Genomic DNA, 27,798 nt, shown 5'->3' on the forward strand with positions numbered 1-27,798 from the left:
GGGTGGGGAGGCGTGGATCTGGCGTAGGAATCGCGGAGTAAATGGTCTCTCTGGAATGCAGGTAGACGCGCACAGGGAAATATATTCCTAGTGGTGGGGTCTGTTTGCAGATGGCGGAAGATGATGCGAAGTATGCAGAGGTTGGTGGGGCGGGGTGGAAGGTGAAGACCGGGAGGTTCTGTCCCTGTTACAATTGGAGGGGTGGTGTTTAAGGGCAGAAGAGCAGAAAGTGGATGAGATGTGCTGGAGGGCATTGTCAACACATGGGAGGGGAAATTGCAGTCTTCAAAAAAGGAGGCCATCTGGGATGTTCTATGGTGGAACTGGTTCTCCTGGGAGCAGATGCAGCAGAGGCAGAGGAATTGGGAATTAGGGATGGTGTTTTTACAGGACGTAGGGTGGGAGGAGGTGTAGTCCAGAAGCTGTGGGAGTTGGTGGATTTGCAGCAAATATCCGTATCTAGTTGGTTGCCGGAGATGAAGATGGAGAAGTCCAGAAAGGGGACGGAGGTGTCCGAGATGGTCCAGGTGAATTTGAGATCAGGATGGAAGATGTTTTACATCCTCTGCTTTTTTACATCCTCAGAAGAATTCACAGACTCAACAAATGCTTTTTCTCCGCCATATCAGACATAAAAGAACGTAAGTACAACAAGTTTTCACGTTGGAATTTCTCGACCATTCCAGAGCCTTCTCCTGGCGTCCGGAACTGCTCAGACTCCATTAGCCATGTGGCTACTCCAGCCACCACTGTTGCGGTGAGCCATAACGTCACTTCCGCCTCCACCACCCCACAGACCACAGCCACTATCGACCATGTTGCCTCCGCAATTGCTGTCCAGACAACCACCTCCGGGTCTCTGGCGCTGTGAGGCAGCAGTGCTAACCACTGTGCAACCATGCCTCCCACCAAGAAGGATTTTAAATTTCCATACATAGACTGGGACTGCCATTGTGTTAAGGGTTTAGATGGTGAGGAATTTGTTAAGTGCATACAAGAAAATTTTCTGATTCAGAATGTGGATATACCTACCAAAGAAGGTGCAAAACCTGACCTACTCTTGCGAAATAAGGCAGGGCAGGTGACTGAGGTGTCATTGGGGGAGCACCTTAAGGCCAGGAACCATAATTCTATTGGTTTTAAAATAATGATGCAAAAGGATAGACCGGATCTAAATGTTAAATTTCTAAATTGATGGAAGGCCAACTTTGATGGTATTACGCAAGAACTTTCAAAAGTTGATTGGGGACAGATGTTTGCAGATAAAGGGATGGCTGGAAAATGGGAAGCCTTCAAAAATGAGATGAGAGTCCAGGGACAGTGTGTTCCTGTTAAAGTGAAGGGCAATGCTGGTAGGTATAGGGAATCAAGAAAAAGAAGGATATCAAGAAAAAGAAGGAAGCATATGTCAGGTATAGACAGCAGACATCAAGTGAATCCTTAGAGTATAAAGGCAGCAGCAGTATACGTAAGAGGTATATCAGGAGGACAGAAAGGAGACATGAGACAGCTTCGGCAAACAGGGTTAAGGAGAAGCCAAAAAGATTTAAAAATACATTAAGGACAAAAGGGTAACTAGGGAGAGAATAGGGCCCCTCAAAGCTCAGCAAGACTGCGTATGTGTGGAACTGCAGGAGATGGGGGGATATACTAAATGAGTATTTTGCATCAGTGTTTACTGTGGAGTGGATATGGAAGATATAGAACATGGTGAAATAAATAGCGACATCTTGAAAAATGTTCGTATTACAGAAAAGGAGGTGCCAGTTGGCTTAAAAAGTATAAAGGTGGATAAATCCCTGGGACTTGAACAAGTGTACCCTAGAACTTTGCAGGAACCTATGGAAGTGATTGCTGGGTCCCTTGCTAAGATATTTGTATCATGGATAGCCACATGTGAGATGCCGGAAGACTGGAGGTTGGCTAACATGGTGCTATCATTTACACAAGGTCGTCAGGAAAAGCCACGTAACTTGAGGTCAGTGAGGCTGACATTGGTGGTGGGCAAGTTGTTGGAGGGAATTTTTGAGAGATAGGTTTGACATGTATTTGGAAAGGCAAGAACAAATTAGGGAGAATCAACATGGCTTTGTTCATGGAAAATCATGTCTCACTAATTTAATTGAGTTTTTTGAAGAAGCAACGAAGAGTATTCATGAGGGCAGAGCAGTGATGGACAAGATCATTATGGACTTCAGTAAGGCTTCAACAAGGTTCCTCATGGTAGACTGGTTAGCAAGGTTAGATCACATGGAATACAGGGAGAACTAACCATTTGGATATAGAACTGGGTCGAAGGTAAAAGAAAGAGGGTGGAGGGTAGCTTTTCAGATTAGAGGCTTGTGACCATCAGTCATTTATATAACAGGAGATACAGTCACTAAGTTTGCAAATGATACTAAAATTGGAGGTGAGGTGGACAGTGAAGAAGGTTACCTCAAAGTACAATGAGATCTTGATCAGATGCGCAAATGGGTTGAGAAGTGGCAGATGGAAATTAATTTAGAAGAATGTGAGGTGCTGCATTTTGGAAAGGCAAGTCAGTACACTTAATGGTAAGGTCCTGGGGAGTGTTGCTGAACAAAGAGACCTTGGAGTGCAGGTCCATAGTTCCTTTAAAGTGAAGTCACAGGTAGATAGGATAGTGAAGGAGGTGTTTGGTACGCTTGCTTTTATTGGTCAATGCATTGAGTATACGAGTTGGGAGGTCATGATGCAGCTGTACAGGACATTGGTTAGGCCACTGTTGGAATACTGTGTGCAATTCAACTCTCCCTGCTTTAGGATGGAATGCTGTGAAACCTTAAAGAGTTCAGAAAACACTTACATGAATGTTGTCAAGGTTGGAGGGTTTGAGCTATAGGAAGAGGCTGATTAGGCTAGGGCTATTTTCCCTGGAGAATCAGAGGCTGAGGGGTGACCTTATGGAGGTTTATAAAATCACGAGGGGTGTCATAGGGCACATTATACCCCATCTTTTCCCTGGAGTGGGGGAGTCCAAAACTAGAGGCCATAGCTTTAAGGTGAAACTGGAAAGATTTAAAAGGGCAACGTTTTCACACAGTGTGTGATGTGTGTGTATGGACTGAGCTGCCAGAGGAAATGGTGGCGGCTGGTACAAATACAACATTTAAAAGGCATCTGGACAGGTATATGAATAGGAAGCATTTAGAGGAATGTGGGCCAAATGCTGGCAAATTGGACTAGATTTATATAGGATATCTGGTCGGCTTAGACGAGTTGGACTGAAGGGACTGTTTCCATGCTGTATATCTCTATGACTCTAAGCAAACTGTATGTGCTTGGAAATACAGCCCTTTTTCAAAGATATCCAAAGCCTACTTTGCTGTTGGAAAGGTTCAAAACAAGTATACTGGCATGACTTAACTATGCAATATGTAGTGCTAATCATGGCTCACTGTTTGACAAGCCATCACAAAACACCACTCATATGATTAATTCGTCTGACTGACTGCCATTCAGGACAAAAGCAATTCACACCAAATTTTGTCATTAACAGTAAACAATCCTATTTATTGTAACCACACCCAACTACTTAAAATGGCCGAGAAAGGATTATAAATCTACCATTATGCCGACTAATTTTTTTTCCTTTTATTATCCTAACTAAATTTGCAGACAACAGACAAAAGACAGATGAAGACAGTTTAATACACACAAATATAATGGGTGGAAAAAGACAAACAGGACAAAATCCTGAAAATCAAAAATCCAGATCACAAGGGTAAGCTAAATTGTCTCTCATAGTTCCTCACAAAGGAACATAATTGGCTATTTCCCAGTCCTCTGGGACCTCCCTCGTGAAAAATAGAAACATAAAGATTTCAGTTGAGAGTGTGGTGCTGGAAAAGCACGGCAGGTCAGGCAGCATCTGGGGAGCAGGAAAATCAACGTTTCAGGCATAAGCTCTTCAGCAGGAATGAAGCTTGTGAGCTGGGGGCTGAGAGATAAATTGGAGCAGTGTGGGGCTAGGGGGAAGGTAGCTGAGAGTGCAACAGGTAGATGAAGGTGGGGATGATGATGATAGTTCAGAGAGGAGGGTGCAGCAGATAAGTGGGAAAGAAGATGGACAGTAGGACAGGTGCCGAGTTGGAAGGTTGGATCTGGGATAAGGTGAGAGGAGGGAAATGAGAAAACTGGTGAAATCCACATTAATCCCATGTGGTGGGAGGGTCCCAAGGCGGAAGATGAGGCATTCTTCCTCCAGGTGTCAGAGTTTGGCAGTGGAAGAGGCCCAGGACCTTCAGGTCCTTGACGGAGTTGTGGGGGGTGGGGTGGGGAGTTAAAGTGTTCGGCCACAGGGTGGTGGGATTGCCAGCAGTTTCCAACTTGTCTCTCTCAGTATTAGATCCCATCAAGTCATGGGGACTTCTCTACCTTAATGATTTTCAAAACACCCAACACCACCATCACCTATTTTATACAGACATTCTCTAGAATGTCAGCATGCCCCTCTTCATGTCCTTCTCCTTTGTGAATACGAATGCAAAGTATTGTTAAGGACCTTACTCACTTCCTCCGGCTCCATGCATTAATTCCCTTGAGTGGACCTACCCTTTTCCTAGCTATATCTTGCTCCTTATATACGTATAAAATGCCGTAGTATTTCCCTTTAATTTTGTCTGGCCAAGGACTTTTCATGGCTCCTCTTTACACCCCCTAACTCCTTGTTTAAGTACTTTCCTGCTTTTCTTATATTCTTCATTAGCTCTGCCTGTCTTCAGTTTCCTAAACCTTGTATATGTCTTTTTCTTTTTCATTAAGCTCACAATTTCTCTTGTCATCCAAGGTTCCTGAATCTTGCCATCCTTATCCTTCATTTTCATAGGAACATGTTGGTCCTGAACTCTTTTATGTCAACATTCTGATCAACAGGATGCTGTGATAGTTAGGAAATGTATGGAATTGTTGGTGCTTAGTGAATTGGGATTATATTCATTATTAGTGCAATCAGTTGAGCTGTTGATGAAATGTCTATCTGGAAGGGTTTTATGTTTGGCTGCCTCCTCCATTCTTTTTTTTTTCCCTCTCTTCCCCAACTGCTTACAGTATACCTGGTTGTAACCTCGTTATGATGGGGTTAAAAAGGATACAGAAGGTCACGCGTAATCAAAGCACACACTCTGGAAGATAATGTAGAGGTTTCTTCCAGAGTATTCCTGAATCATTTCTGGTGCACTCTATCATCTGCTTGAGAGCCTTTTATGTTGGTTATATGGCTGGACATATGTTTGTAGATCACTCAATGGCATCATTAGCCAGAAGGTCAACAGTCAGCCCCTGGTTTGGCATGGAGACTCAAATCCTGATGGTATAGTGGGCTACTGCAGAAGAAAGGCACTATGACTGCTACAAGGATATCAGTCGTTGAATTGAATGACACATGAGACAGTGAGGAGTAGAATAGTTTGCAGTTGTAATATATCTGAGTTTATGTGCTGGACCTGTAAGGCAGCATGTACGCTGCCACGGTCATACTTCACCAAGAAAATATTTAGCACAGTGAACTTAATGAGAAAATATGAAGCTGTTGAACCAGTGGATGTCATGTATTTGGAATTTCAATAGCATCAGATGAGATGACACACAAGAGGTCATTAAACAAGCATCATGAAAATGAAAGTAATGAATAGTCTGCATTGATGACTGGTTGATGGACAGAAAACAGAGTAGGAAGAAATGGGTCTTTTTTGGGTGGCAGTATGTAACCAGTGGGTTACCTTGGGCCTCAGCTACTTACAGTCTTTTTCAATTACTTATGATTGAATGGAAATGATTGAATGGAACTTTCAAAATTTGCTGATCACACAAAATTAAGTGGGAAACTGAGAGATAAAAAGGATCCAAAGAGGTTGCAGAAGGCTAAAAACATGTTGGGCTCAGTAGACGAGAACACGGTAGGTAAAAACAATTGCAGCGAAGTGTGAAGTTGTCTATTTTAGTTTTAAGAATAAAGAATTTTTTTTTATGTGGGAAACTGGGAAATACTGCATTTGATCCTTGTACATAAATCACTGGAAGTTTATGTGCAGGTACAGTAAACAATTAGCTAAGTAACTGATACGTTGGCAAAAAAAAACAGAAAATGCTGATGAAACTCAGTCAGTCTGGCAGCATCTGTTCAGCAAGCAACTGTTAATGTTTTAAATCTGATATAACTCTTCTTCAGAACCTGCTGAGTTTCTCTGGAATTTTCTGTGTGTATTTAAGCTTTCCAGCATCCATAGTATTTTGGTTTTAAGTGCTATGTTAGCTTTTGTTACGAAGGGTATTGGAAGGAAAGAGTAAAGAAGTCTTACAAAAGTTAGCCTGAGCTTTGATGATGCAACACCCGGAGTACTGTGCAAAATTTTTGTCTTCTTATCTAAGGAATGATGTACTTGCCCCTGAGAAGGGATCTAATGCAGATTCTTTGGAATGGCTTCTGGGATGAGAGGATTATCTTATGAGGACAAATTGATTACACTAAGCCTATATTCTCCGGAATTTGAAATGAGAGATGATCTAAATGAAAATTTAGAGGGCAACATATTGAAAAAAATATTTCCCTTAGGTGGGAAATCTAGAACATGGGGTCACATGATAAGGGACCAGCTATCACGGATATAGGGGAAGTGCTAGATGAATATTTTTCATCAGTATTCACACTGGAAAAAGACAATGTTGTCCAGAAGAATACTGAGGTGCAGGCTACTAGACTAGTCAGGAATGAGGTTCACAAGGAGGAGGTTTTAGCAATTCTGGCAAGTGTGAAAATAGATAAGTCCTCTGGGCCAGATGGGATTTATTTTAGGATTCTCTGGGAAGCCAGGAAAGAGATCGCAGAACCTTTGGCTTTGATCTTTTGTGTCGTCATTGTCTACAGGAATGGTGCCAGAAGATTGGAGGATAGCAAATGTTGTCCCCTTGTGCAAGAAGGGAAGTGGAGACAACCCTGGTAATTATAGACCAGTGAGCCTTCCTTCAGTTGTAGGTAAAGTGTTGGAAAAGGTTATAAGAGATAGGATTTGTAATCATCTAGAAAGGAATAAGTTCATAAAGGATAGTCAACACATTTTTGTGAAGGGTAGATCATGCCTCACAAACCTTATTGAGTTTTTTGAGAAGGTGACGAAACAGGTCATAGGGTCAAAGAGATGTACAGCATGTATAAGGGTAAAGTTATTGATGTGGTGTTAATGGATTTCAGTAAGGCATTTGATAAGATTCCTCAAGGTAGGCTATTGCAGAAAATATGGAGACATAGGATTGAAGGTGATTTAGTGGTTTGGATCAGAAATTGGCTAGCTGAAAGACGACTGAGGGTGGTGGTTGATGGGAAATGTTCGTCCTGGAGTTCAGTTACTAGTGGTGTACTGCAAGGATCTGTTTTGGGGCCACTGCTGTTTGTCATTTTTATAAATGACCTGGATGAGGTTGAAGGAGGATGGGTTAGTAAGTTTGTAGATGACATTAAGGTCGGTGGAGTTGTGGATAGTACCGAAGGATGTTGCAATTACAGATGGACATAGATAAGCTGAAGAGCTTGGCTGAGAGGTGGCAAATGCAGTTTAATGTGGAGAAGTGTGAGGTGATTCACTTTGGAAGGAGCAACAGGAATAAAGAGTACTGGGCTAATGGTAAAATTCGTGCTACTGTAGATGAGCAGAGAGATCTCAGTGTCCACGTACATGAATACCTAAAAATTGCCACCCAGGTTGATAGGGTTGTTAAGAAGGCATACGGTATGTTAGCTTTTACTGGTAGAGGGATTGAATTTCGGAACCATGAGGTCACGCTGCAGCTGTACAAAACTCTGGTGCAGCCGCACTTGGAGTATTGCTTATAGTTCTGGTCACCGCCTTATAAGAAGGACGTGGAAGCGTTGGAAAGGGTTCAGAGGAGATTTACTAGGTTGTTGTCTGGTATGGAGGGAAGGTCTTATGAGGAAAGACTGAGGAACTTGAGGCTGTTTTTGCTAGAGAGAAAAAGGTTGAGACGTGACTTAATTGAGACATATAAGATAATAAGAGGGTTAGATAGGGTGGACAGTGAGAACCTTTTTCCTCGGACAGTGATGGTGAGCACGAGGCGACATAGCTTTAATTGAGGGGTAATAGACATAGGTCAGATGTCAGAGGTAGCTTCTTTACTCAGAGTAGTAGGGGTGTGGAATGACTTTAAGGGCATTTAACTGGTCACTGGATAAACATACGGATGAAAATGGAATAGTGTAGGTTAGATGGGCTTCAGATTGGTTTCACAGGTCGGCACATCATCGAGGGCCGAAGGGCCTGTACTGTGCTATAATGTTCTACGTTCTATTAAGAAAAATTTCTTCACTTCAAGAGTTGAGAATCTTAGGAGATCTCTGCACCAGAGACTTGTTGCTGCTAAACTGTTGAGAATATTCAAGATAAAAAAAATCAATGGATTTTTGGGTACTAAGAAAATTGAAACATCTGGGGATAATGTGGGAAGATGGAAGTGAGGTAGAAGATCAGCCATGATCTTACTGAATGGTGGAGCGAGCTTGAAAGGCTATCTGACCTACTGATGCTTCTATCCACTATCACTAGTTTCCATACATACAGACAAAAAGAACACCACTTTGACTAGGACAGGCGAAACAAAGACATGCACGATAATTCTTTAAGGCATGGCATTCTAACCAGAGTTCCATCAATAAACACATCGACTTAGATCCCATCTACCTTCCCTTGAAAAAAAGAACTGGAAATGACATCACCCAGCTTAAGAAACCAAGACGTATAAATAGAGAGGTGGGACAAACCATCAGCATTTCGCCAGAGACTCTCACTGATGATGTTACCTAGTCATGTTGATGAAACATCTGAAAACAAACCTTCCAGCTCAGTGAGCTAACTTACATACTTATCATCAACCTGAGCTACAAATCTTCTCAACCTCATTCAAAATGAGATTCACCATTTCCTTGTTCCCTTGACAGTTGCAAAAATACAATATTATTCAAACTAGTTGGCCTTTGCATAATCTACTTTTCTCATGGCTCATGCATCACTTCACATCTACTTACCAGTTCAATATCCTCCCATCCTGCTTGCCTTTTGCTTCTGCTTCCTCTTAATATGTGTACATCCACACATGTACGTTTTTCTTTCAAGGAGACACTCACTAACTCATCTCTTTGTATTGGATAATGCAAAGGGGCATGACCAGGAATCAGCAACAAATCTTGTTGCCGAATTAAAGCTGAAACACCATAAGCATCACAAATCTATGGCCCCACCAGACCTATGGGACCTGAGGCAAGGGCCTTATCTGAACTAATAGGGTCTTTGACTATTACTTGCATTCTTTCATGTATCTCAGAAAAAAAACATAGTGTCATGTAGCCTGACAGCATAAAGCTGCATGGTTATGTTTATCATTTGCTATTATCTATCCAAACTGTGGTCCCTTTTCACTGGATCTTCTTCATTACCCACAACCTGCAGAATTTTGTTTTTATTCATTGGATGTGGGCAACTCTGGCGAGGCCAGCGTTTATTATCCATGCTTAATTGTCTGTTGAGAACCTCGTTGTTGTGGGTCTGGTTTTATGATTATTATTTGACTCTGAATTCAAGATCTATTTTATTGTATTCAAATTACACTTCTTGCCATAACAGGACTTGAATCTGGATGCCCAGAACATTACCTGGTCTCTGGATTAGTCCAGCGATTATATCTCCCACAGACTCCTTTATCTCAAATCAAAGGAATAGAATCTTTCTCTAGAGGTTCAAGAATTCCCAAGTACAAAGTTCGACAGTCTGGCTAAGGTAAAAATTCAGTTTGAGAAGTTTGCAATTCACAAGTCATCTAGTACTATAAAGCAGTAGCAGGTACAAACAACAGAAAAGGTATAGGAAACAGCTCGCTAGGGGAGATTCCAGTTCTACTGAGGAGAACAGAGATAAGGATCCATAAATTCAAGAACAATGGAAAGAAAACTGTTTGCCATAAAGCAGTTATGTTGGATATTGGTAATCCTACCAGGAATTTTCACCACAACAGCAGAAAACATTTGCTTATGCAGCAGTAGGATAACTCTGCAGTACACACACTGGAAACTGTGGCCACTTTATGAACATGCAGGACTGACAGAGCTAATGGTAGAGTCATAGGGTGTGTCATTGAACAGAGAGACAACACACAGAGTTGCAGGTAAATAGTTCCTTGAAAGTGGCATAACAGATAGACAAGGTGGGTGAAGAAGCATTTGGCACGCTTGCCTTCATGGGTCAGAGCACTGAGTATAGGCTTGGGACGTCATGTTATATCTGTACAAGAGATTAGTAAGGCCACATTTGGAGTACTGCCTACAATTCTTGTCGTCCGCCTACAGGAAGGATGTTATTCAACTGGAAAGGGTGTAAAAAAGATTTACAAGGCTGTTACCAAGGTTGGAAGGTTTGAATTAAAAGGAGAGACTGGAAAGACTGAGACTTGTTTTCCCAGGAGCACAGGAAGCTGAGGTGTGTCCTCACAGAGGTTTATAATATCAGTAGGTTAACAGCCAAGATCTTTTCTCCAGGGTAGGAGAGTCTAAAACTAGAGGGCATAGGATTAAGCTGAGAGGAGAAAGATTTAAAGGGACCTGAGGGTCACCTTTTTCACATAGAGGATGGTGTCTATATGGAACGAGCTGAACAGAGGAAGTTCCTCCAACAGAGGAAGTGGTGGAGGCGTATACAATTAGAACCTATAAAAGACATTTGAACAGGTACATGGACAGGAAGGTTTAGGGGATATTGGCCAATTGCAGGCAAACAGGACTAGTTCAGTTTAGGAAACCAGGTTGGCATGGACAAGTTGGGCCAAACGGCCTGTTTCCATGCTTTATAACTCTAATCAACTGGTCTTTAAAAGATTTCTGCATGACAGATGTGGATTTACCCTCAAACAATCACTGGTCCCCTCCACTCCATCTCCATTCTTGAGTTTCTGTCTAATATTGTCATAGTTAGCCTTCCCCTATTTTAATACTTTCACTCAGGAACAACTCTTATTCTTATCCATACATAACTTTAAAGTTATGGAATTATGGTCACTGTTCCTGAAATGCTCCTCCAGTGAAACTTTGATCACTGGCCAGGCTCATTTCCCACCATCAGGTCTAGTATGGCCCTTCCTTGGTTGGACTATTTACATATTGCTTCAAGAAACTCTCACTGACGTGCTTAACAAATTTCTCCTCCTCCAAGCCCCAGTTTAAGCGAAGTCTCAGTCAATATAGGGAAGTTAAAATCACTCGTCACACCAACCTTTTGTTTTTACATTTTTCCATAATCTGCCCACATATCTGTTCCTCTATTTCTGCTGGCTATTAGGATTGTTCTGACCATGGGATGTGATCTTACCAAACTGGCCATAGTAATCAACTGTCAGGAAAACTCAACAGAGAAACCAGAGAAAGATTTGATGGTAGGTTCAACTACCTGCTTACTTCCTCTTTGCCCACAGAAAAATTTCAGAACACGGCATGATTCGCCAGCACTAGCCCCATGAACCCTTCCATCGTGGACATTGACACTGCACTTTCAGGGAGTCATTGCTAATATCTTCCAATGTATTGGCACGGCACCTGCAAGGACAAACTGGTTTGCAGGAGACACCAGTAACCAGCAGTGAATAGTTACACAGGGAAAGGAGCCCATTACATGGTGCAGACTAGCCTGCCTATCAGGACTGCTCCCTTGCTCTTTCAGCGCACATTTATGTGGTGTCTACTGGCATACCTGCAGCATACATGTATTGCCTTACCCTGCCATGATTCACATTGGCAAATGGCATAGTTGCACAACCAAGCAGATGACTGTACTGCAGTCCTCAGCCAAGTGTACGTGCATCTTGCCAGGTGTCAATGTGGCACATCGGTCTATTACTTGCACCATGTGGCTTCATTGTTTGTGCCAAATACACAGCATCTAAAGTAGGCAGTATAACATGTCTAGAAGTCTTAGAGAAGGAATGTGAAGACCATGGGGATGCCATGATCAGACATCCGTTTGAGGTGGCAATGCACAGGAGGACAGTGCCTTTATCCTCCAGAGTAAGGGTCATGTTCAGTCCTTCGTCTCCATAGGTAATAATTTGGGAACGTGGGAAGGACGTTGCAGTTGGATATGCGTCCACAAGTCTAGAGAAGTGAGGGTTAGTACTAGTAGATCAAGTTGCTTGAGTGAGTGGGCCACAGTTGTCCTCTTAACTCTGTTCGTAGAAATTATGGGGACAGCACGGGGACAATTTTGGGGCGGCACGGTGGCACAGTGGTTAGCACTGCTGCCTCACAGCGCCAGGGACCTGGGTTCAATTCCTGACTCAGGCGACTGACTGTGTGGAGTTTGCACGTTCTCCCCGTGTCTGCGTGGGTTTCCTCCGGGTGCTCCGGTTTCCTCCCACAGTCCAAAGATGTGCGGGTCAGGTGAATTGGCCATGCTAAATTGCCCGTAGTGTTAGGTAAGGGGTATATGGGTGGGTTGCGCTCCGGCGGGTCGGTGTGGACTTGTTGGGCCGAAGGGCCTGTTTCCACACTGTAAGTAATCTAATCTAGTGTTGGAAATTGGGGTCCCTTTGAAAATTGTGTGCAATTTGAAGTATATCTGAAGTAACTAACATAAGGGAATGCATAGTGAAAATGAACTGAAGAACAGATTTCAAACTTGTGCATCTATTTGACAAAATGGCTATTGTAACCTGAAGAGCAGCAAGATACATTTTAAATGATAAGGCACTGACACACAATCCAAAGAGATTGCAATGAGTGGGTATAAATTAAATTAAAATGAAATGAATTGAGAATTAAGACAATTGAAGGCTAAGGAAAGAACATGCTAAATAAGAAAATTCCACCGTATAGGTATAGGTGAGGGAGAGCTGGTGAACTTAAAGCACTTATATAATTGGTTACTCTAATCAAATGTATCGTAATCAGCTAAGGATAAGCCAAAGTTCTCAAAGAATGAGGAAGAAATACAAAAACTTGATATAAGGAAAAATGAAAACAAACATCAGGGAGACCAAAGAGTGAGATATCTGCCCCACTTGGAAACCCACGTTCTGCTGTCAACTTACTGAGACAGCTATAATGGGAGATTCCATACATAATATCACTGCACTGAGAGTAAATATCGCCATGCAGAATGAGGCACTTAAGGCCACCCAATTCCCTCTTTGTCTCTAAATCTCAGTTCAATCCTAGATAATGACCAGTACCTCAGAAAACAACATTTAGTTAAAGTGGTTCAACCAAAGAAATGGAAGAAATTCAAAAGCCAGGACAGTGTGTCTGATATGATCGATTCTACATTATCAGTCAGATCCCTGGGTTGAGGATGTTGCTCCTTATGTATAACAGCTGCTCAAACGTTAATATTAGCAGTTCCTTTAGCTTTATTATGTCAGCTGCAATATAACATCAAGAAATTAAGGATCTAAACTTGAACCTTAGAAATAAATAGGTTAGTTAAAGATAATTGTGAGACGTCGTTAAATATATTTCCTTCTCAAAGGGAGAACTGTTGAAATTGGGGTGCCTTGTTAAACATTGTGCATTTATTATTCCATACTGAATAGTTCCTGCACAGTTTGAGACCACATTTAACTGTGTCACAGTAGTAACTACCCTTCCACAAAAATTATCAATAGCCACAAATCCTTACTATTAGGGCAATATTTTTTAAAATAAAAGTTTTCTGCTTTGAAGACATGAAAATTAATTTTCAAATGAGATGGGCAACAGGTAATGGTTATTCAATGACATGAATAGGTATCCAATGGTTGTTGACAAAAAGATTCAGACAATTGATTTTCACAGTATAAACTACCTGGCCCTAGAAAAAGATTATATCAATAAATACTCTGGAGCAGAGGGTGGTCTTCACAGAGTGGTCATCTTCAGGCGGTCATTGTAGGCAACTGTCCTTATTGGGTGATTCGTTCAGGCAGTCTTCAGAGAGCTGTTTTCTCCAGATGAAAAATAAACCAGAAGAGGAGGAAGATCCAAACTAGTGTCTCCTAACACCTCAGCTAGACAATAGACAACTTTGACAAAATCCATGCATTCTGCATTAAGGCCTGTTTTTCCTCTGGTATCAGTGAACAATGTCAATGGCCATGGTTGTAGATATTTTCTCCTCAACCTGTTCAGAGATGTTATGAGACGCCTCTGGAGCAAGAGGTATTTGATCCCAGGCCTCCTCGTTCAGATGTAAAGCACTGCTATTGTGCCATAAGAGACCCTGGTCATGATTATATACTGTCTTTTTCTAATTAACTAATGTATCATATCTGAATTACTGCATAACAAACTCAATAAACTCAGGAAATTGCCACAAATTGTCAACTGCGTATATTAAGTAACTGTGATCACAAACACATCCAAAATCAACAGCTGGAAGAAGGAAGGAACAGGTAGGCTGTGGAGTCACATGTATACAGCTTGGATGATGACTTGGGGAAGAGTGAAGCCTGTGGAGTTGACAGAATGGGAACATAGAAAGAAGGGAGTGATATTGGGTATCTTGATGGTGCGTTAACGCTGAGGCTGAAAGCCTCTCAGAAAACCTGTTACAATTGTGAAGCACATAGATAGAGTGCAACATTGAGGAGATCGGGTGCAAAGAAAATTGCGATAGGCAGGGTAAGTGAGCTGGCTTATGAGGAAGGGGCCTGCTTCTGCAACCAGTCACTGGGCATTCATATGGTGATAATCTTGTCCTGTAACACAATAGCTTGGCAACGCAGGCATGCAGGGTCCTACTTTCCAACCATCCTAAAGCACTGGATATCTTGGTTTCATATTCCTGTCACTGTTGCTGGAGAACTCTTCAGATGTACATTCCTGTGCACACAGCCAAAGATGAAGGGGACCGCTCTAAGGTGTCATAGTCAGCTGATGCCATGCACATAGATTGCTAAGTCTGCTCCCATATTGGCAGTCACATCACACTAAACACTGTACTAGGTTAATGGCCAAAGAATGATGAACAACATGACAAAGTATCTATAGTCAAAACAGATAGTGAAAGAACCACAAGAACAGTGAAGTGCAAAGAAGTATGAAATATAATAACTTTTGAAAAAACAATGAAAACTAAACTTTCAACTATTTACACCATATGGTATGCTGGACAAACTGTTTTCATGCATTTTCCAGCCATCGCCCTCATGGGCTGTTGGTAGAACTTTTCCTTCTCTCCTTCCCTCTGCAATGTATTGAGCTCTCCTGCTCCACAAATGGGAGAAGAGAGCCTGTTCTGTAGTGGGCGGTCCTCTACTTTTAACTGGGCAATCTTGGGGGATTTATCTGAACAGGTCAAACAAGCAGCAGGCCTTCTTGCCAGAGGCAATTTGACCGTCTTCATCTGGAACTTCCAAAGGTCAGATGTGGTGAGGGGGGAGCAGGCAGAGTGGAGGTGGAAGGCTTGGTCACATCTGCATGCTCCTAGGTGTCAGAGCATGAGGATTGGCGGGAAGTGGATGAGGTTGCACAAATAAGTGTGAGATAGCAAAGAGCAAAATACAGCACCTACCCTAGTGGAGTGGAGAAAATAATTGACCTTCTTATACTACTCCCAGTCATCCCCAATCTGAAGATGGCACCTACCCAGGTGAAGATCTTTAAGCATGGTGGCATGGCATGTTGTTGTGGCCTCTCTGCCTGTCCTCCAGGAAGAGGACTGCTTTCTACTTCTCCTTCCACTAGGATCACCAAGTCCTTCTCAGTGTGGTGCCAGTCTCCCTTCTTCATGACCTTTCCTCACTCCTTCCAGAGCTGAATAGCACAACTTCCTGATGCCTGCACCCCTGCAGGTGTACAGGGGCTTTGGAAGATAGCTTGGCTGCAAGGGATTCTGGTCTTAGGAGGGCCTCCGCTGAGTGGTGAGTTGCTTCAAGAACGGCATGTGATAAGATGGGGTGGGAATTGGAAGTGATTCTTGCCATAAGGGTTCAAATTAATGTGGTAGGTTTGGTAAAATATGTTGAGAAAGCTCACTCAGCCTTGCAGCAAGAATCATTCCATAGAACTCGACACAACTCACTCTTTGCCAACAAATATCAAAGATTCAGTTCTGAAATTGAACATAATTCTGTTATCACTAATGAACCATAACACCTCATTGATCACCAGTTTTGAGTTACTAGATCTGTTCAGAATCTATTCCATCCAGTAGGCTGGTGGTGCCATACAACCCAATGCACATATTGTCAAAGTGAAGGATTTTGTCAGCAAAAGAACAATACAGTGTTCACTCCAGCTGATACTGCCATGGACAAATGCATTCTTGACAAGTATACTGGTGAGGATGAAGCCAAATAATTTTTCCCTCATTCATTCAGTCATTCCCCACCTACGGTAACTCTAGTCTAGCAGCTATGTCTTTTGTGACTTAGTCAACTCAGCTAGTAGTGGTATTAATAAGCCACTCTTGATGATGGACATTAAAATTCCCCACTCCGAGTACATTTGTGGATACTAGCTTCAGTGCTTTCTTCAGTGATTCCTTCAACTGATTTTCAGCATGGAGCAATAGTGATTCATCAGCTAGGGTGGTGTGTTAGGTGGTAATCATCAGGAGATTTTCTTCCCAATTTTTGACCTGATGCAATGAGACTGCATGGGCTCTAAAGTCAATACTGAGCATTCCCAAAACAACTCCCTCCTGACTGTACATCCCTGTGCCACTATCTCTAGTGGATCTGTTCTGCATATGGGGCAAGACCTACTTAGGGATGGTGATTGGGGTTTTCCTGTAAAATATGACTTCATGAGTGCCACCTATGTCAGGTTCTGGGACTGCTTTCTCAATGTTTGCACTATTAGATGCTCTAATGAGGACTTTAAAGGGTTGACAGGACAGGGTTTGCTACTCTTCTTTCCAGTGTCTAGGTTATTGGTGGTCTGTTCAGTTTCATTCCTTTCCCTAGACTTTATCGCAGCCAGACTGAATGGCTTGGCAAGACATTTCAAATGGTATTCAAGTGTCAACCACATTTCTCTAGGTAAAGATGGAAGATTTCCTTCCCTGAAGATGATGAGTTAACCTGATTGTTTTTTTACAATTCACTTTGTTTTCTCATTAATCTGGGTCACCTTTAGGGTAGAATCTGATTCCAGATTTATTAACTATTGGTTTACTAGTCCAGTGACATTACCACTATGTTCCTAATAATAGAGACTCTATCTTATTGGTTGATAAAGCTGAGGAATTCTTTAGCACAGAGGATTGTTGAGGCTGGGCTATAAAGTGTATTCAAGACTGAGATAGACAGATTGTTAATTAGTAAGGAAATCAAGAGTTACAAGCAATATACAGGAAAGTGGAGTTGAAGATTATCAGATCAGCCGTGATCTCACCGAATTGTGGAATTGACTTGATAGGCTGAATGATCCACTTTTGCTCCTATATCCTATGGTCCCATGTTCTTGTACAATAGAGTATTTACAGCTTCTTTTATAGCTGTATCAACCAGGACTGGCACTTTCTGACAATATGGATGCAAGTCTCCAATTCAGTCTATTCACCTAGGCCATTTAGTGCCATCCGATGAATGCTTAATCTCATACTTGTTAATCCTTCCTGTATATATTATCATACTCTTAATTTGCTACTGCCGTCTATCTGCCCATTTTACTAACTTGTTCATGTTATCTCTTGGATGGAATAAAGGGGGCGACATTTCAAATATGTTGTGTGGCAACCACATTACTTGTTTGCCTGCTAAAATACACTAGACATGGGTGCTGAAATCTGCGTCCACCTGCTTATGTAAATAAATAATTAAAGGTTAGTTAATCTTAAGAGTAAGCCTAATATTGCTTAATATTACAATTTATATGTATAGCTGGTGTGGTCAAATGAGCATCGGATGCATTTCAACAGGATTTCACTTTTGCTTTTTTATCTGCACCACTGGTTCAATCCCACTTCCTAGCTTTGGGAGATCTCCCTGTCCTAAAAGAACCCAGGGCTTTTGGGGCAGCTATCTATCTTTTTTGTGCACCATTCTGCAGTTCAGGCAGTGCCCAATACTAAGCTCATGTGTTGGACAATTCTCCACTTTTTTGGGTATATTGAAACAATTTCACTAGGATATGGCTAGTTCTGGAGCACAAATCTTTCAGACTACCATCAGGACGTTTCAGAACCATGAGCCTATTTTGTATCATGTGGAGTGAATTAAACTGGCATCTGTGGGAACCTCAGAGGAGGCAATTCTGGAATGAAACCGATTGCAAATGTTTTACAGGTAAAGAAGAAAATGAATAAAGAAATAAGAGCAACGTTAAAACAAAACAAATAAAGATTAAACTAAGTACATTGAAATTAAGGTTGAAAATGACCATCAGGAATATGAAGAGATTAGTAAAGATGTTAAAAAAAAGCAAAGACAATTTAAAAACAAAATTTTCAAAGAATATCACAACATATTTTATAGACACACAAAATTAGGTCAGTAAGGGATGTGCAGATATGCTCATCTATAATGACAGTGAAATTACAGAAATAATTGCCTCAGTGTATATCAGCATAACCAAGAGACTGCACATAACATTACAAGAAAAGGCTCCAAGATATTGACATTTTAGTTCGAAAGAGGGCTGATAATTGATAAATTAGTTAAAATTATAAAGCATAAAACCTGGTTTGGATGGTTTGCACCCTTGCATATTAAAAAAAAGGAAGGGATACCAAAGGCAAAATCTATTAAATTGACAAAAGAATTGCCTAATAAAGGATGTGGTGACTGGGGATTAAAGATTAGCTAATATTATTTTTATATTTGGAAAGGGAAATAGAAAAAAAATCAAGTTTTCTCAAACTCTAAGAAACTGTCTCAATAAAATTAAACCATTTTTCATAAGCCGTAAGAGGACTCTAAATTTTTCGGAGTCTCCAAAATGCAGGGAAAATTTACGTGACATAATATTTCTGGACTTTGCTGTGCACCATTCAAATTCAACTGCTGACTTTCTGCCTCAGCTATAGAATAACAGCATAAGACTTCCAATTACTTTGGGTGAGGTTCAGGATGGAGTCTGGATCCCAACCCTTGCCACATATTGGAGACAGCTTCAGGGATTGTTGAGTGCCAAACACCCAACTTGGTTCTCTGGGATTTAATCCCAATTGTTTTTTCTCATGCCATTACAGGCCACCCTTTGGTGCTGCTCTATGCACTCTCCCAATAGCCCCTTACAGCCCTCATGCCAATTCCCTACCAACTTGTGACCTCTTACTTAACACTTTACACGGCCAACCCACCTGATATCAAACACAGGCAGACCTCAGGAGATGTGTTTCAGATTAAATAAGATTTTAAATATCAATTACAGTCTCCACTACATTAAAAGAAAATCACTCTCATTTGTGAAAATCCATTCAGTGCTTTTAAATCCCTTCAAGGCCTTAATCCCTGATAAAAACAAGTGTTTATATTCACTATCCTGCATCAAACACAGCTAATCGTCTAATAATTTATTTGAACAGTCAATTAAACTGTGAATTTGCAGTTTCTGTAATCATAATTTATGAAGCTGTCAAGTATTAATAATAGGAGAAAGTGAGGATTGCAGATGCTGGAGATCAGAGCTGAAAATGTGTTGCTGGAAAAGTGCAGCAGGTCAGGTAGCATCCAAGGAGCAGGAGAATCGACATTTCGGGCATGAGCCCTTATTCAGGAAAGTATTAATAACACCAGTTATTAACCAATTAACACAGTTAAAAATCACACAACACCAGGTTATAGTCCAACAGGTTTAATTGGAAGCACACTAGCTTTCGGAGCGACGCTCCTTCATCAGGTGATAGTGGAGTGTCGCTCCGAAAGCTAGTGTGCTTCCAATTAAACCTGTTGAACTATAACCTAGTGTTGTGTGATTTTTAACTTTGTACACCCCAGTCCAACACCAGCATCTCCAAATCATGATAACAATAACACATTTGACCATATTAATAAACAGCTATTGGAATAACTAGAACATTTTTTCATCTCTTTCAGGCACAGATAGGCTTTTTCCCCCCAATTTTTAAAAGCTGGTTATTTGAATAATTTGGTCATTTGAGATTTTTCAACTGTTACAGACACAGACAAATAATTACTTTTTCATTTGTGGAGGATTGGTCTTTTAAACAATTATGGCAGTTTAAATCCAGGTCTTCACTGCCAGCTTTTAAGATTTTCACAATCTTCACAACTCTGGAAATCCAAGCCAAAGATTTAGTCGTAAAAAGCAAAGGAATGAAATCTGTCATCCAAGTACTAGTGCGTTTCTTTAAATTGTTGGCGAAACATAAACTACCGAGTCAACATACAAAACAATGATATCAGAAACAAAACAGGATCATATGAAAGAGAGATATATATATCACAAAACCTTTAGCGAAATAGGGTTTGCTTGGACTGGAGCTACTGAATACGATCAATTGCAGTGTGCATTGGGGTCCTGTAAATTAAATGTTCCCCTCTTAAGATACCGGTAGTTTCAAATGTAGCTACTCTGTACCTAAATGGGTAACAAAAACATTTGGGTGTGCTAACATATCACAAATTATTTGCAGTTCTTATGCTGTAAAACTTGTCAACAAAAGTATGAGATTCTCCTGGATATCAAAACTACTCCAATAACAGTTTGAGTCCAAATCAAATTGCCTGAACTCACTTAAGTGTGCAGCCCCTTCAACTTGTTTTGTTTGGCAGTGTAAGCATGGATGCCTAACTTGCATTCAGCTTGTGCAGAAATTTTTGAGTTGCTGTGCAAATGCAAACAGATTGCATAAGTTGTCAAGAAGGACTGTCAGATTTTGAAATAATTTGCTGCAGGTTACCTGCGTGAAAACTGATTTATTATTCACTGAAATTAAATCAAAGTATTGTCAATGCCTTGCTTAGAAAAGGTAGAATGGGTGGATTGATGAGTTTTCAAGTCCAGAAATGGGGAAAGGGAGGTAAAATGTGAACTGAAGGGGGTGATTGGTTGCACAAAGAGCACTATCCCAACCATGTTCCCAACATTTTAAAACCTGAAAAAAAAGTGCGTATTTTGCATGGGCAGGTTTATAATCGAGTACATTGAACTTTCCACAGTATTATTCATTCTTATTTTATATTTAAGTACAGCAGACAAGCTGCCAATTTTGGCATCTGCCCCAACTGTATTATAGGAATTAACAGGGAATGGTTGGGATTATGGTGTCCTGGACACCCACCCTATTTTACATATCCCATTCCCAAACAGAACTAGCAGGGGCAGATAACATCTAACTCACAAACATGATTTAATCCTTGAGTACTAACTTACTGTTAGCAACAATAAAACCTATCTGCCATTTCTTGATCCATCTATTTTGCTCATCCAGACATCATTTAAAATGAAATATAAGCATAAAAAGATGAAAAAAAGCCATGTGGCATTTGAGTGTACAGCCTACACATTAATCTGTATCTCCTCGTGTAGCTACTGCCTGAATGTTAATGATATTTAGACATAAGATGGAAAAAAAATGTTTTACTACAATTTATATGTTTCCTGTGGGTTTTATAATCCAAATACATATGCTATTTCCATGAACAGCTCAAGATGATGCCTGAGGACAGGGTGTGAGTTTTTTTTAGCCTTCTCCGGGGACATCTCGATTTACACAGATATTTTTCTACTGATTTTCTACACATTTATACAATAGGAATGCGGAACATATCACAGATTTGTGGTGTTACAGTATTATCCCTCCTTCAATTCCCTTTCTACATTGCTCTTCATGGAAGTGTGCAAGCCAAGAATTCATTTTATGTTTAAAACTTGTGTTGACCAGCTTAGTTAAAACAAATTATAGACGTTCACTAATGAAGTTGAGATGAGACATAAATACATCTCTTGATGTTTTTTCATACTTTATTCCTCATCCAAAATAAACAATTTATTCTTAGTGTACTTTTTCCATATAGTCATGATTTGGAGATGCCGGTGTTGGACTGGGGTGCACAAAGTTAAAAATCACACAACACCAGGTTATAGTCCAACAGGTTTAATTGGAAGCACACTAGCTTTCGGAGCAACGTTCCTTCATCAGGTGACAGTGGGGGGCTCGATCGTAACGATCGAGCCCTCCACTATCTCCACTTTGGAGAGCGTCTCTCCAAAAGCTAGTGTGCTTCCAATTAAACCTGTTGGACTATAACCTGGTGTTGTGTGATTTTTAACTTTTTCCATATACTTTGCTATGCTTGATTTTTAGTAAGTTCTGCAGCTGTTAACTTGTACCCTAAAACTTAAATCCAGATAATTTAGTTTGGTAATATTGTGGATGGAAGCATAAAGTCACAATGAGCAGATTTTCCTAATTTTTGTGCAGAATGTCAAATGCAGCCTTATCTGCTCCCCATTTAAGTAAGTGCTTCACAGTGGACATCAATTATCTGACTGGTATATGATTATGAGTTACAGTTGGTTCTGCTATAATGCGTGTTTCTTCAACATGAATTGGCTTTAACACAATTGAAGAACGTTCCTCACCTGTATTGACTATAATGCAATTCCGGCCCCATTAGCTTAGGTGACACGACTATTGCGATTTTTTTATAATGCGAGGTCACACGAGAACGGAACTATCGCATTATATCAGAACCGACTGTACTGAATTTTTCTAGCAACAATCAGACAAACACTGTCATGCACCAATAATTGACTTTTTCGTGGAATGACAGGCTTACCCAACAGAAATGTAGTGTGTTATTGCCATTCAATTTACCTTATTTTTATCTTGCACAACCAGAACTTTACCAGTGGTTTCATCAAACACAGCACCTGCAGGATAGACAAGAAACAAAGCCTGAATACGTGCCCAATTTGCAGTACAGGATTTGGAGATCACCGGAGATTAGCATGAAATAAATTTCTGCAAAAAATTATTACAGAAAGTGAAACCTGAGTGTCCTTTTTATAAGTTCATATCTTCAAATGTTTGTGTTTATTCTAAAGTTGCTAGGTTGTGGATGTTAAGGTGTGGAAATAGAGAACTAGATCGTCCAGGTTTCCTTTTCTACCTTGTTTTGGGGTCCTGCCAAGGTAGGGACTTCAATCAGCCACTGAACTGGCCATACTTCTGGGTCAAGAGTCTTAGCCTCTGCTAGGTAGTTGTAATATTTTTAGGGTGGACTTTTTACGGAACAAGCCTCAGAAACTTCTTAAAACAGGAGAACCAAACAGTAGTGACCTGTCTTTTTCAATGCTACACTTGGTAGTCCTGTGAAAATATTTATCTCACCCCTTCCTTTAAGTGACCTCCCAAATAAAGTTAAGTATTTTTAAAATAACACATTTTCTTGATTTATTCAGGTAGATAAAGAAACACTAATAATTCACAAAGGCAGTGCTGTAACCATCAGAATCCAACATAAACAAAAGAAAAACAAAGAACAAAACATACAAAGAGAGAGTGTTGGAGAAACTCAATAGGTCTGGCAGCATCTGTGGAGACGGAAACAAAGTTAACATTTCAAGTCCAGTGATACATCATCAGAATATGCAGTATGACTTTAAAAAGTGTTTTACTTCTCGTAAGCTGTCTCTCCTTCACTCACATACTGTTGGCTTATGTTTGCTTTTCTCAGAAGTTCAAGAAAAGCTTTGCATATTCTCCATTTAAGTGTATCATAGAAGACATCAGTTAACTGATAAGTATACGAATGGTGACTTTCAGGTAGTTACTTCGTAAAACTAGATACTGGGCAATGTGACAATAAGACTCTGACGAAAGTAAGAAACTAATGTCACTGGACCTAATAAGGTATTTATAGTAGATACAAATTTGCAGCAAACCATTTCTTAGAATCATAGTAGCCTACACTAGAAAATTAGGTACACAAGCTGTTGGTCAATAACACTTTAGGTTATGGTTTTTCAAGAGAATATCAAAGTCTTTTTTAAATGTGATGAATATTTTCACCTCTATTTCCCTTTCAGACAGGGATGTTGTCTATTCATTGGATGAAAAGAAAAATTCTCATCTTTCTCTAATCCTACTAACTACTGTAAATTAATTTCCTTCGGTAATTGACCTCTCTATTAAGGGCTTGGGCCCTTTTTATCCATTGTATCTATGCACCTCATAATTTATTACTTCTCAATTAAGTCTCCAATCAACTGCTTCAATTGTAGAGAAAACAATCCCATTCTGTTCAACCTTTCCCCAGAGCTAAAAATTTGAAGTCCTGGTAATAGCCTCATAAATCCCCGTTTTATTCTCTCTAGTACAATCATAGCATTTCTGTATTGGGGTGACTAGAGTCCTAGTTATGGTCTAATAGTGTGTTTACAAATCTAGCACAACTTCACTGGACTAATATTCTATACCTCATCTATTAAAGGAAATACCCCCCCACACCTTAGTGATTTTAAATATCTTACGTCTTGTTACCTTCAGGAATCTGTGGACAAGCAGTCTAAGATCCCTCTACTTTACACTTCCCAGTTTTCTATTTATCGTGCTCGTTTTCTCTTCCCAAATGCATCATCTCACATTTCTCTGGATGGAGTTCTATTTTTTAAAATTCACCTGACCAGTCCATTAATATAGCTTTATAGCTTTCTTCCTTACTTTCTCAAAAGCCAATTTTCACATCATCTACAAACTGCTTAATGATGTTTCCTACATTTAAATATAAACCATTGATATATACCTTGCAAGGATATAATACTTATCCCTGTGGTCTCCATAGAAACAGCTTTTTAGCCACAAAAATGCCTGTTGACCATTACCCTTTACTTTTTGCCACTCAGGCAATTTTGGATCCAACTTGGCATTTAGGTTAACTAGGGTGAGCTAAACCTTATTTAAAGGTCTAAGCCTTGTTAAAAGTCTCCCTGAAATACATTTTGAACCAGATCAATTGTGTGACCCTCATTGATCTCCTCAAAATTCAATCAAGTCATCAGACATGACCTTCCGATTTAAAAAAAGATGATCCTGCCCTTTCTGATTATCTTCTTGCTATTCATGTATTTACTAACATTCTTGGATTTTCTTAATTTTACTTGTCAGTTTTTTTTTGGAAAAAACCTTTTGCTCCTCGTTTCCTTTTTTTGTTGCACTTTCTATGATCTTAGAGGAATTCTGCTGTATTAAGCTCTCGTGTCTCCAGGTTCTTTTTGTTTCTCATTCTAGCCTTACATCCCTTAATATTCAAAGGGCACTAGATTTGAGAATACAGTTTTTTTTTCTTTGTAGGAATATATTTGTTCTGTACTCTCACTATTTCCTCTTTGAATGCCTTCCACTGCTTTGTCATGAATTTACTTTAAAATTGCTGTTTCCAATCAACCTTTGCAAATGTTAGCCTTCAAAAATTGGCTTTTCTCCACATACATTACACATTACAAATGTTCCCTTTTGAAATCTTGTACTGCTGAAAGTTATAAAGAGGCCAGCTCTGCTGTGAATCATAAATATTTCTAGAAAACATTATACCACAGAACCTGCAACTTGGATTAAAAACCAAGCCAGAAGTATTCCTGAGAAAAGGTGAGTACATTGACTGGAGAAGGAGTCAGTCTCTGAAGCATAAAAAAAGACTGCTTTGATAAATATAACATATATTTTAATAAAACAGCCACTTACATATACATATATTTACATAATAGTTCACAGTTAATCTTCAGGTCCAAATGGAAAAACTGAGGTTAGCAAAGCAAAATGTGGTTGACTCTAAACTGCCTTTTTGGCAATTAGGGGATGGGCAATAAATTCTGGTAGCCTAGCCAGCAATGCCCTCATCCTATGAATGAATTAAAAAAAATCGTAGAACACTGAACTTTAATTAAATTCATCAGTGAATGTAGTTTGATATAATGAGATTCATGTAGTTCAGGATCATGTAACTAATTTCATGACTCTGATATCAGTAACAAAGAGAGAAGACCAGTCCAGAATGAAATGTGAACAGAGAAGTCTTAGATACAATAGAAGATAGCTGTATTTGATAACTTTCTATGTGCAGGTGTAAGTGAAGGGGTGTTGCAATACATAAGGAATTGAAAAGCCTTAATGATGAAGAGTAAGCTGCCTCGGGGCAGTGGCTGTGCAGACACCCACACCTCAAGACAATCCAGATGGATGTCTCATTGTGTATATATCAGTTTTGGTTAAAGGGACAACATATGGTAGGTAGTTCATTCACCAACTTGACAGAAAGTCTATATGGTTGAGATTGACAGTATTCAAAAAGAAATTAGTGAAAAAAAAATCATTAAGGCCAATTGGTTGATTTAGTTTTATTCACATATGCTAAATTAATCTCAAATTTTATGTCAAAGTAATAGGCATCCCCAAAAAAATATTTTTCAGGGTTTGCTAAAAGATGTAGACAAATTTAGAATTAGCAGTTTATTAAGAATCATTCTTTTTTGTGTGTTTCTTAAGTCATTAATAATATTTCCATTGCCACATTTTTCCATTGAAAGAAAGTTCAAAGTTTTGTCTGAAATATCATATTTCTCAGTATTTCAGCTTTTCTTTTACTTTACCGGTAGATATTTTTTGATTTGTTGCTTTCAAAAACTCTTGGTATACCTGATACAACTTTTGGATTTGTAGTTCCAATACTCAACCTCACAACTTGTAGATATTTTATGGACAAGTAATTTGAATTAATGAAAGAAAGACTTACATTTATTTTGCACTCTTGTGGCCTCAGAATATTCCAATGCACTTCATAGCCAATGAAACACATGGATAGGAAAGGTTTGGAAAGATATGGTCCAAATGTACAGAAATGGGGTTGCATGATGGATGTTTTGGTCGGCCTGGACCAATTTGAGGCAACGGGCATGTCTTTGTGCTGTAGGACTCTATGACCCTATGTGGTCTCATCAATGCCCTGAATAACTGCAGCATCAATTCCGCTTGCAATGAACAATACATTTTATTAGCTTTCATAGTTATCTTTCATACTTGCACACAAACCTTTGTGATTAATGTAAGAGGACACTCAGATCCCTCTGCATCACAGACCTCTGCAATCTCCCACCATTGAGATTATATAGATCTTATTTCATCCTTCCTGATGGACAATTTCAGATTTTACCATGTTATTATCCACTTTATTACTCATTTCCTAACAACATAGTAGCCTCCTTATGGCGATATAACAATTTACATTCCTTTAGGGTGTAGGTTTGCTCGCTGAGCTATAGGTTTGATATCCAGACGTTTCATTACCTGGCTAGGTAACATCATCAGTGGCGACCTCCAAGTGAAGCGAAGCTGTTGTCTCCTGCTTTCTATTTATATCTTTCTCCTGGCTGGGGTTCCTGGGATTAGTGGTGATGTCATTTCCTGTTCGTTTTCTGAGGGGTTGATAGATGGCATCTAGATCTATGTGTTTGTTTATGGCGTTGTGGTTGGAGTGCCAGGCCTCTAGGAATTCTCTGGCATGTCTTTGCTTAGTCTGTTTCAGGACAGATGTATTGTCCCAGTCGAAATGGTGTGTAGGGCTATGAGGGAGGGAGAGTCGTGTCTTTTTGTCGCTAGCTGGTGTTCGTGTATCCTGGTGGCTAACTTTCTTTCTGTTTGTCCTACGCAGTGTTTGTGACAGTCCTTGCATGCAAACCAAAAATCTGGGTTCGCTACGTGAATGACACCTTTGTCATCACAAAACGAAACAAGATAGAAGAGACATTTAACATCATCAACAACAGCCTCACAGGCATAAAGTTCACTAAGGAGGAAGAAACTGACAACAAACTCGCATTTCTGGACGTCACAGTAGAAA

General features: G+C 40.1%; 1 protein-coding gene across 3 annotated transcripts in view; it reads right to left on the reverse strand.

Moving 5' to 3' along the window:
* Positions 1–27,798, reverse strand: part of nudt6 (nudix (nucleoside diphosphate linked moiety X)-type motif 6) — a 145,473-nt gene that overhangs the window by 32,231 nt on the left and 85,444 nt on the right. For all 3 annotated transcript variants that reach the window (XM_060851669.1, XM_060851671.1, XM_060851670.1), the window contains one exon: positions 22,779–22,834. In XM_060851669.1, coding sequence (XP_060707652.1) covers positions 22,779–22,834 — 56 coding nt within the window. The remainder of the gene's footprint in view (positions 1–22,778; positions 22,835–27,798) is intronic.

The sequence above is a fragment of the Hemiscyllium ocellatum genome, chromosome 36 (genome assembly GCF_020745735.1).
Source record: "Hemiscyllium ocellatum isolate sHemOce1 chromosome 36, sHemOce1.pat.X.cur, whole genome shotgun sequence".
Lineage (NCBI taxonomy): Eukaryota > Metazoa > Chordata > Chondrichthyes > Orectolobiformes > Hemiscylliidae > Hemiscyllium > Hemiscyllium ocellatum.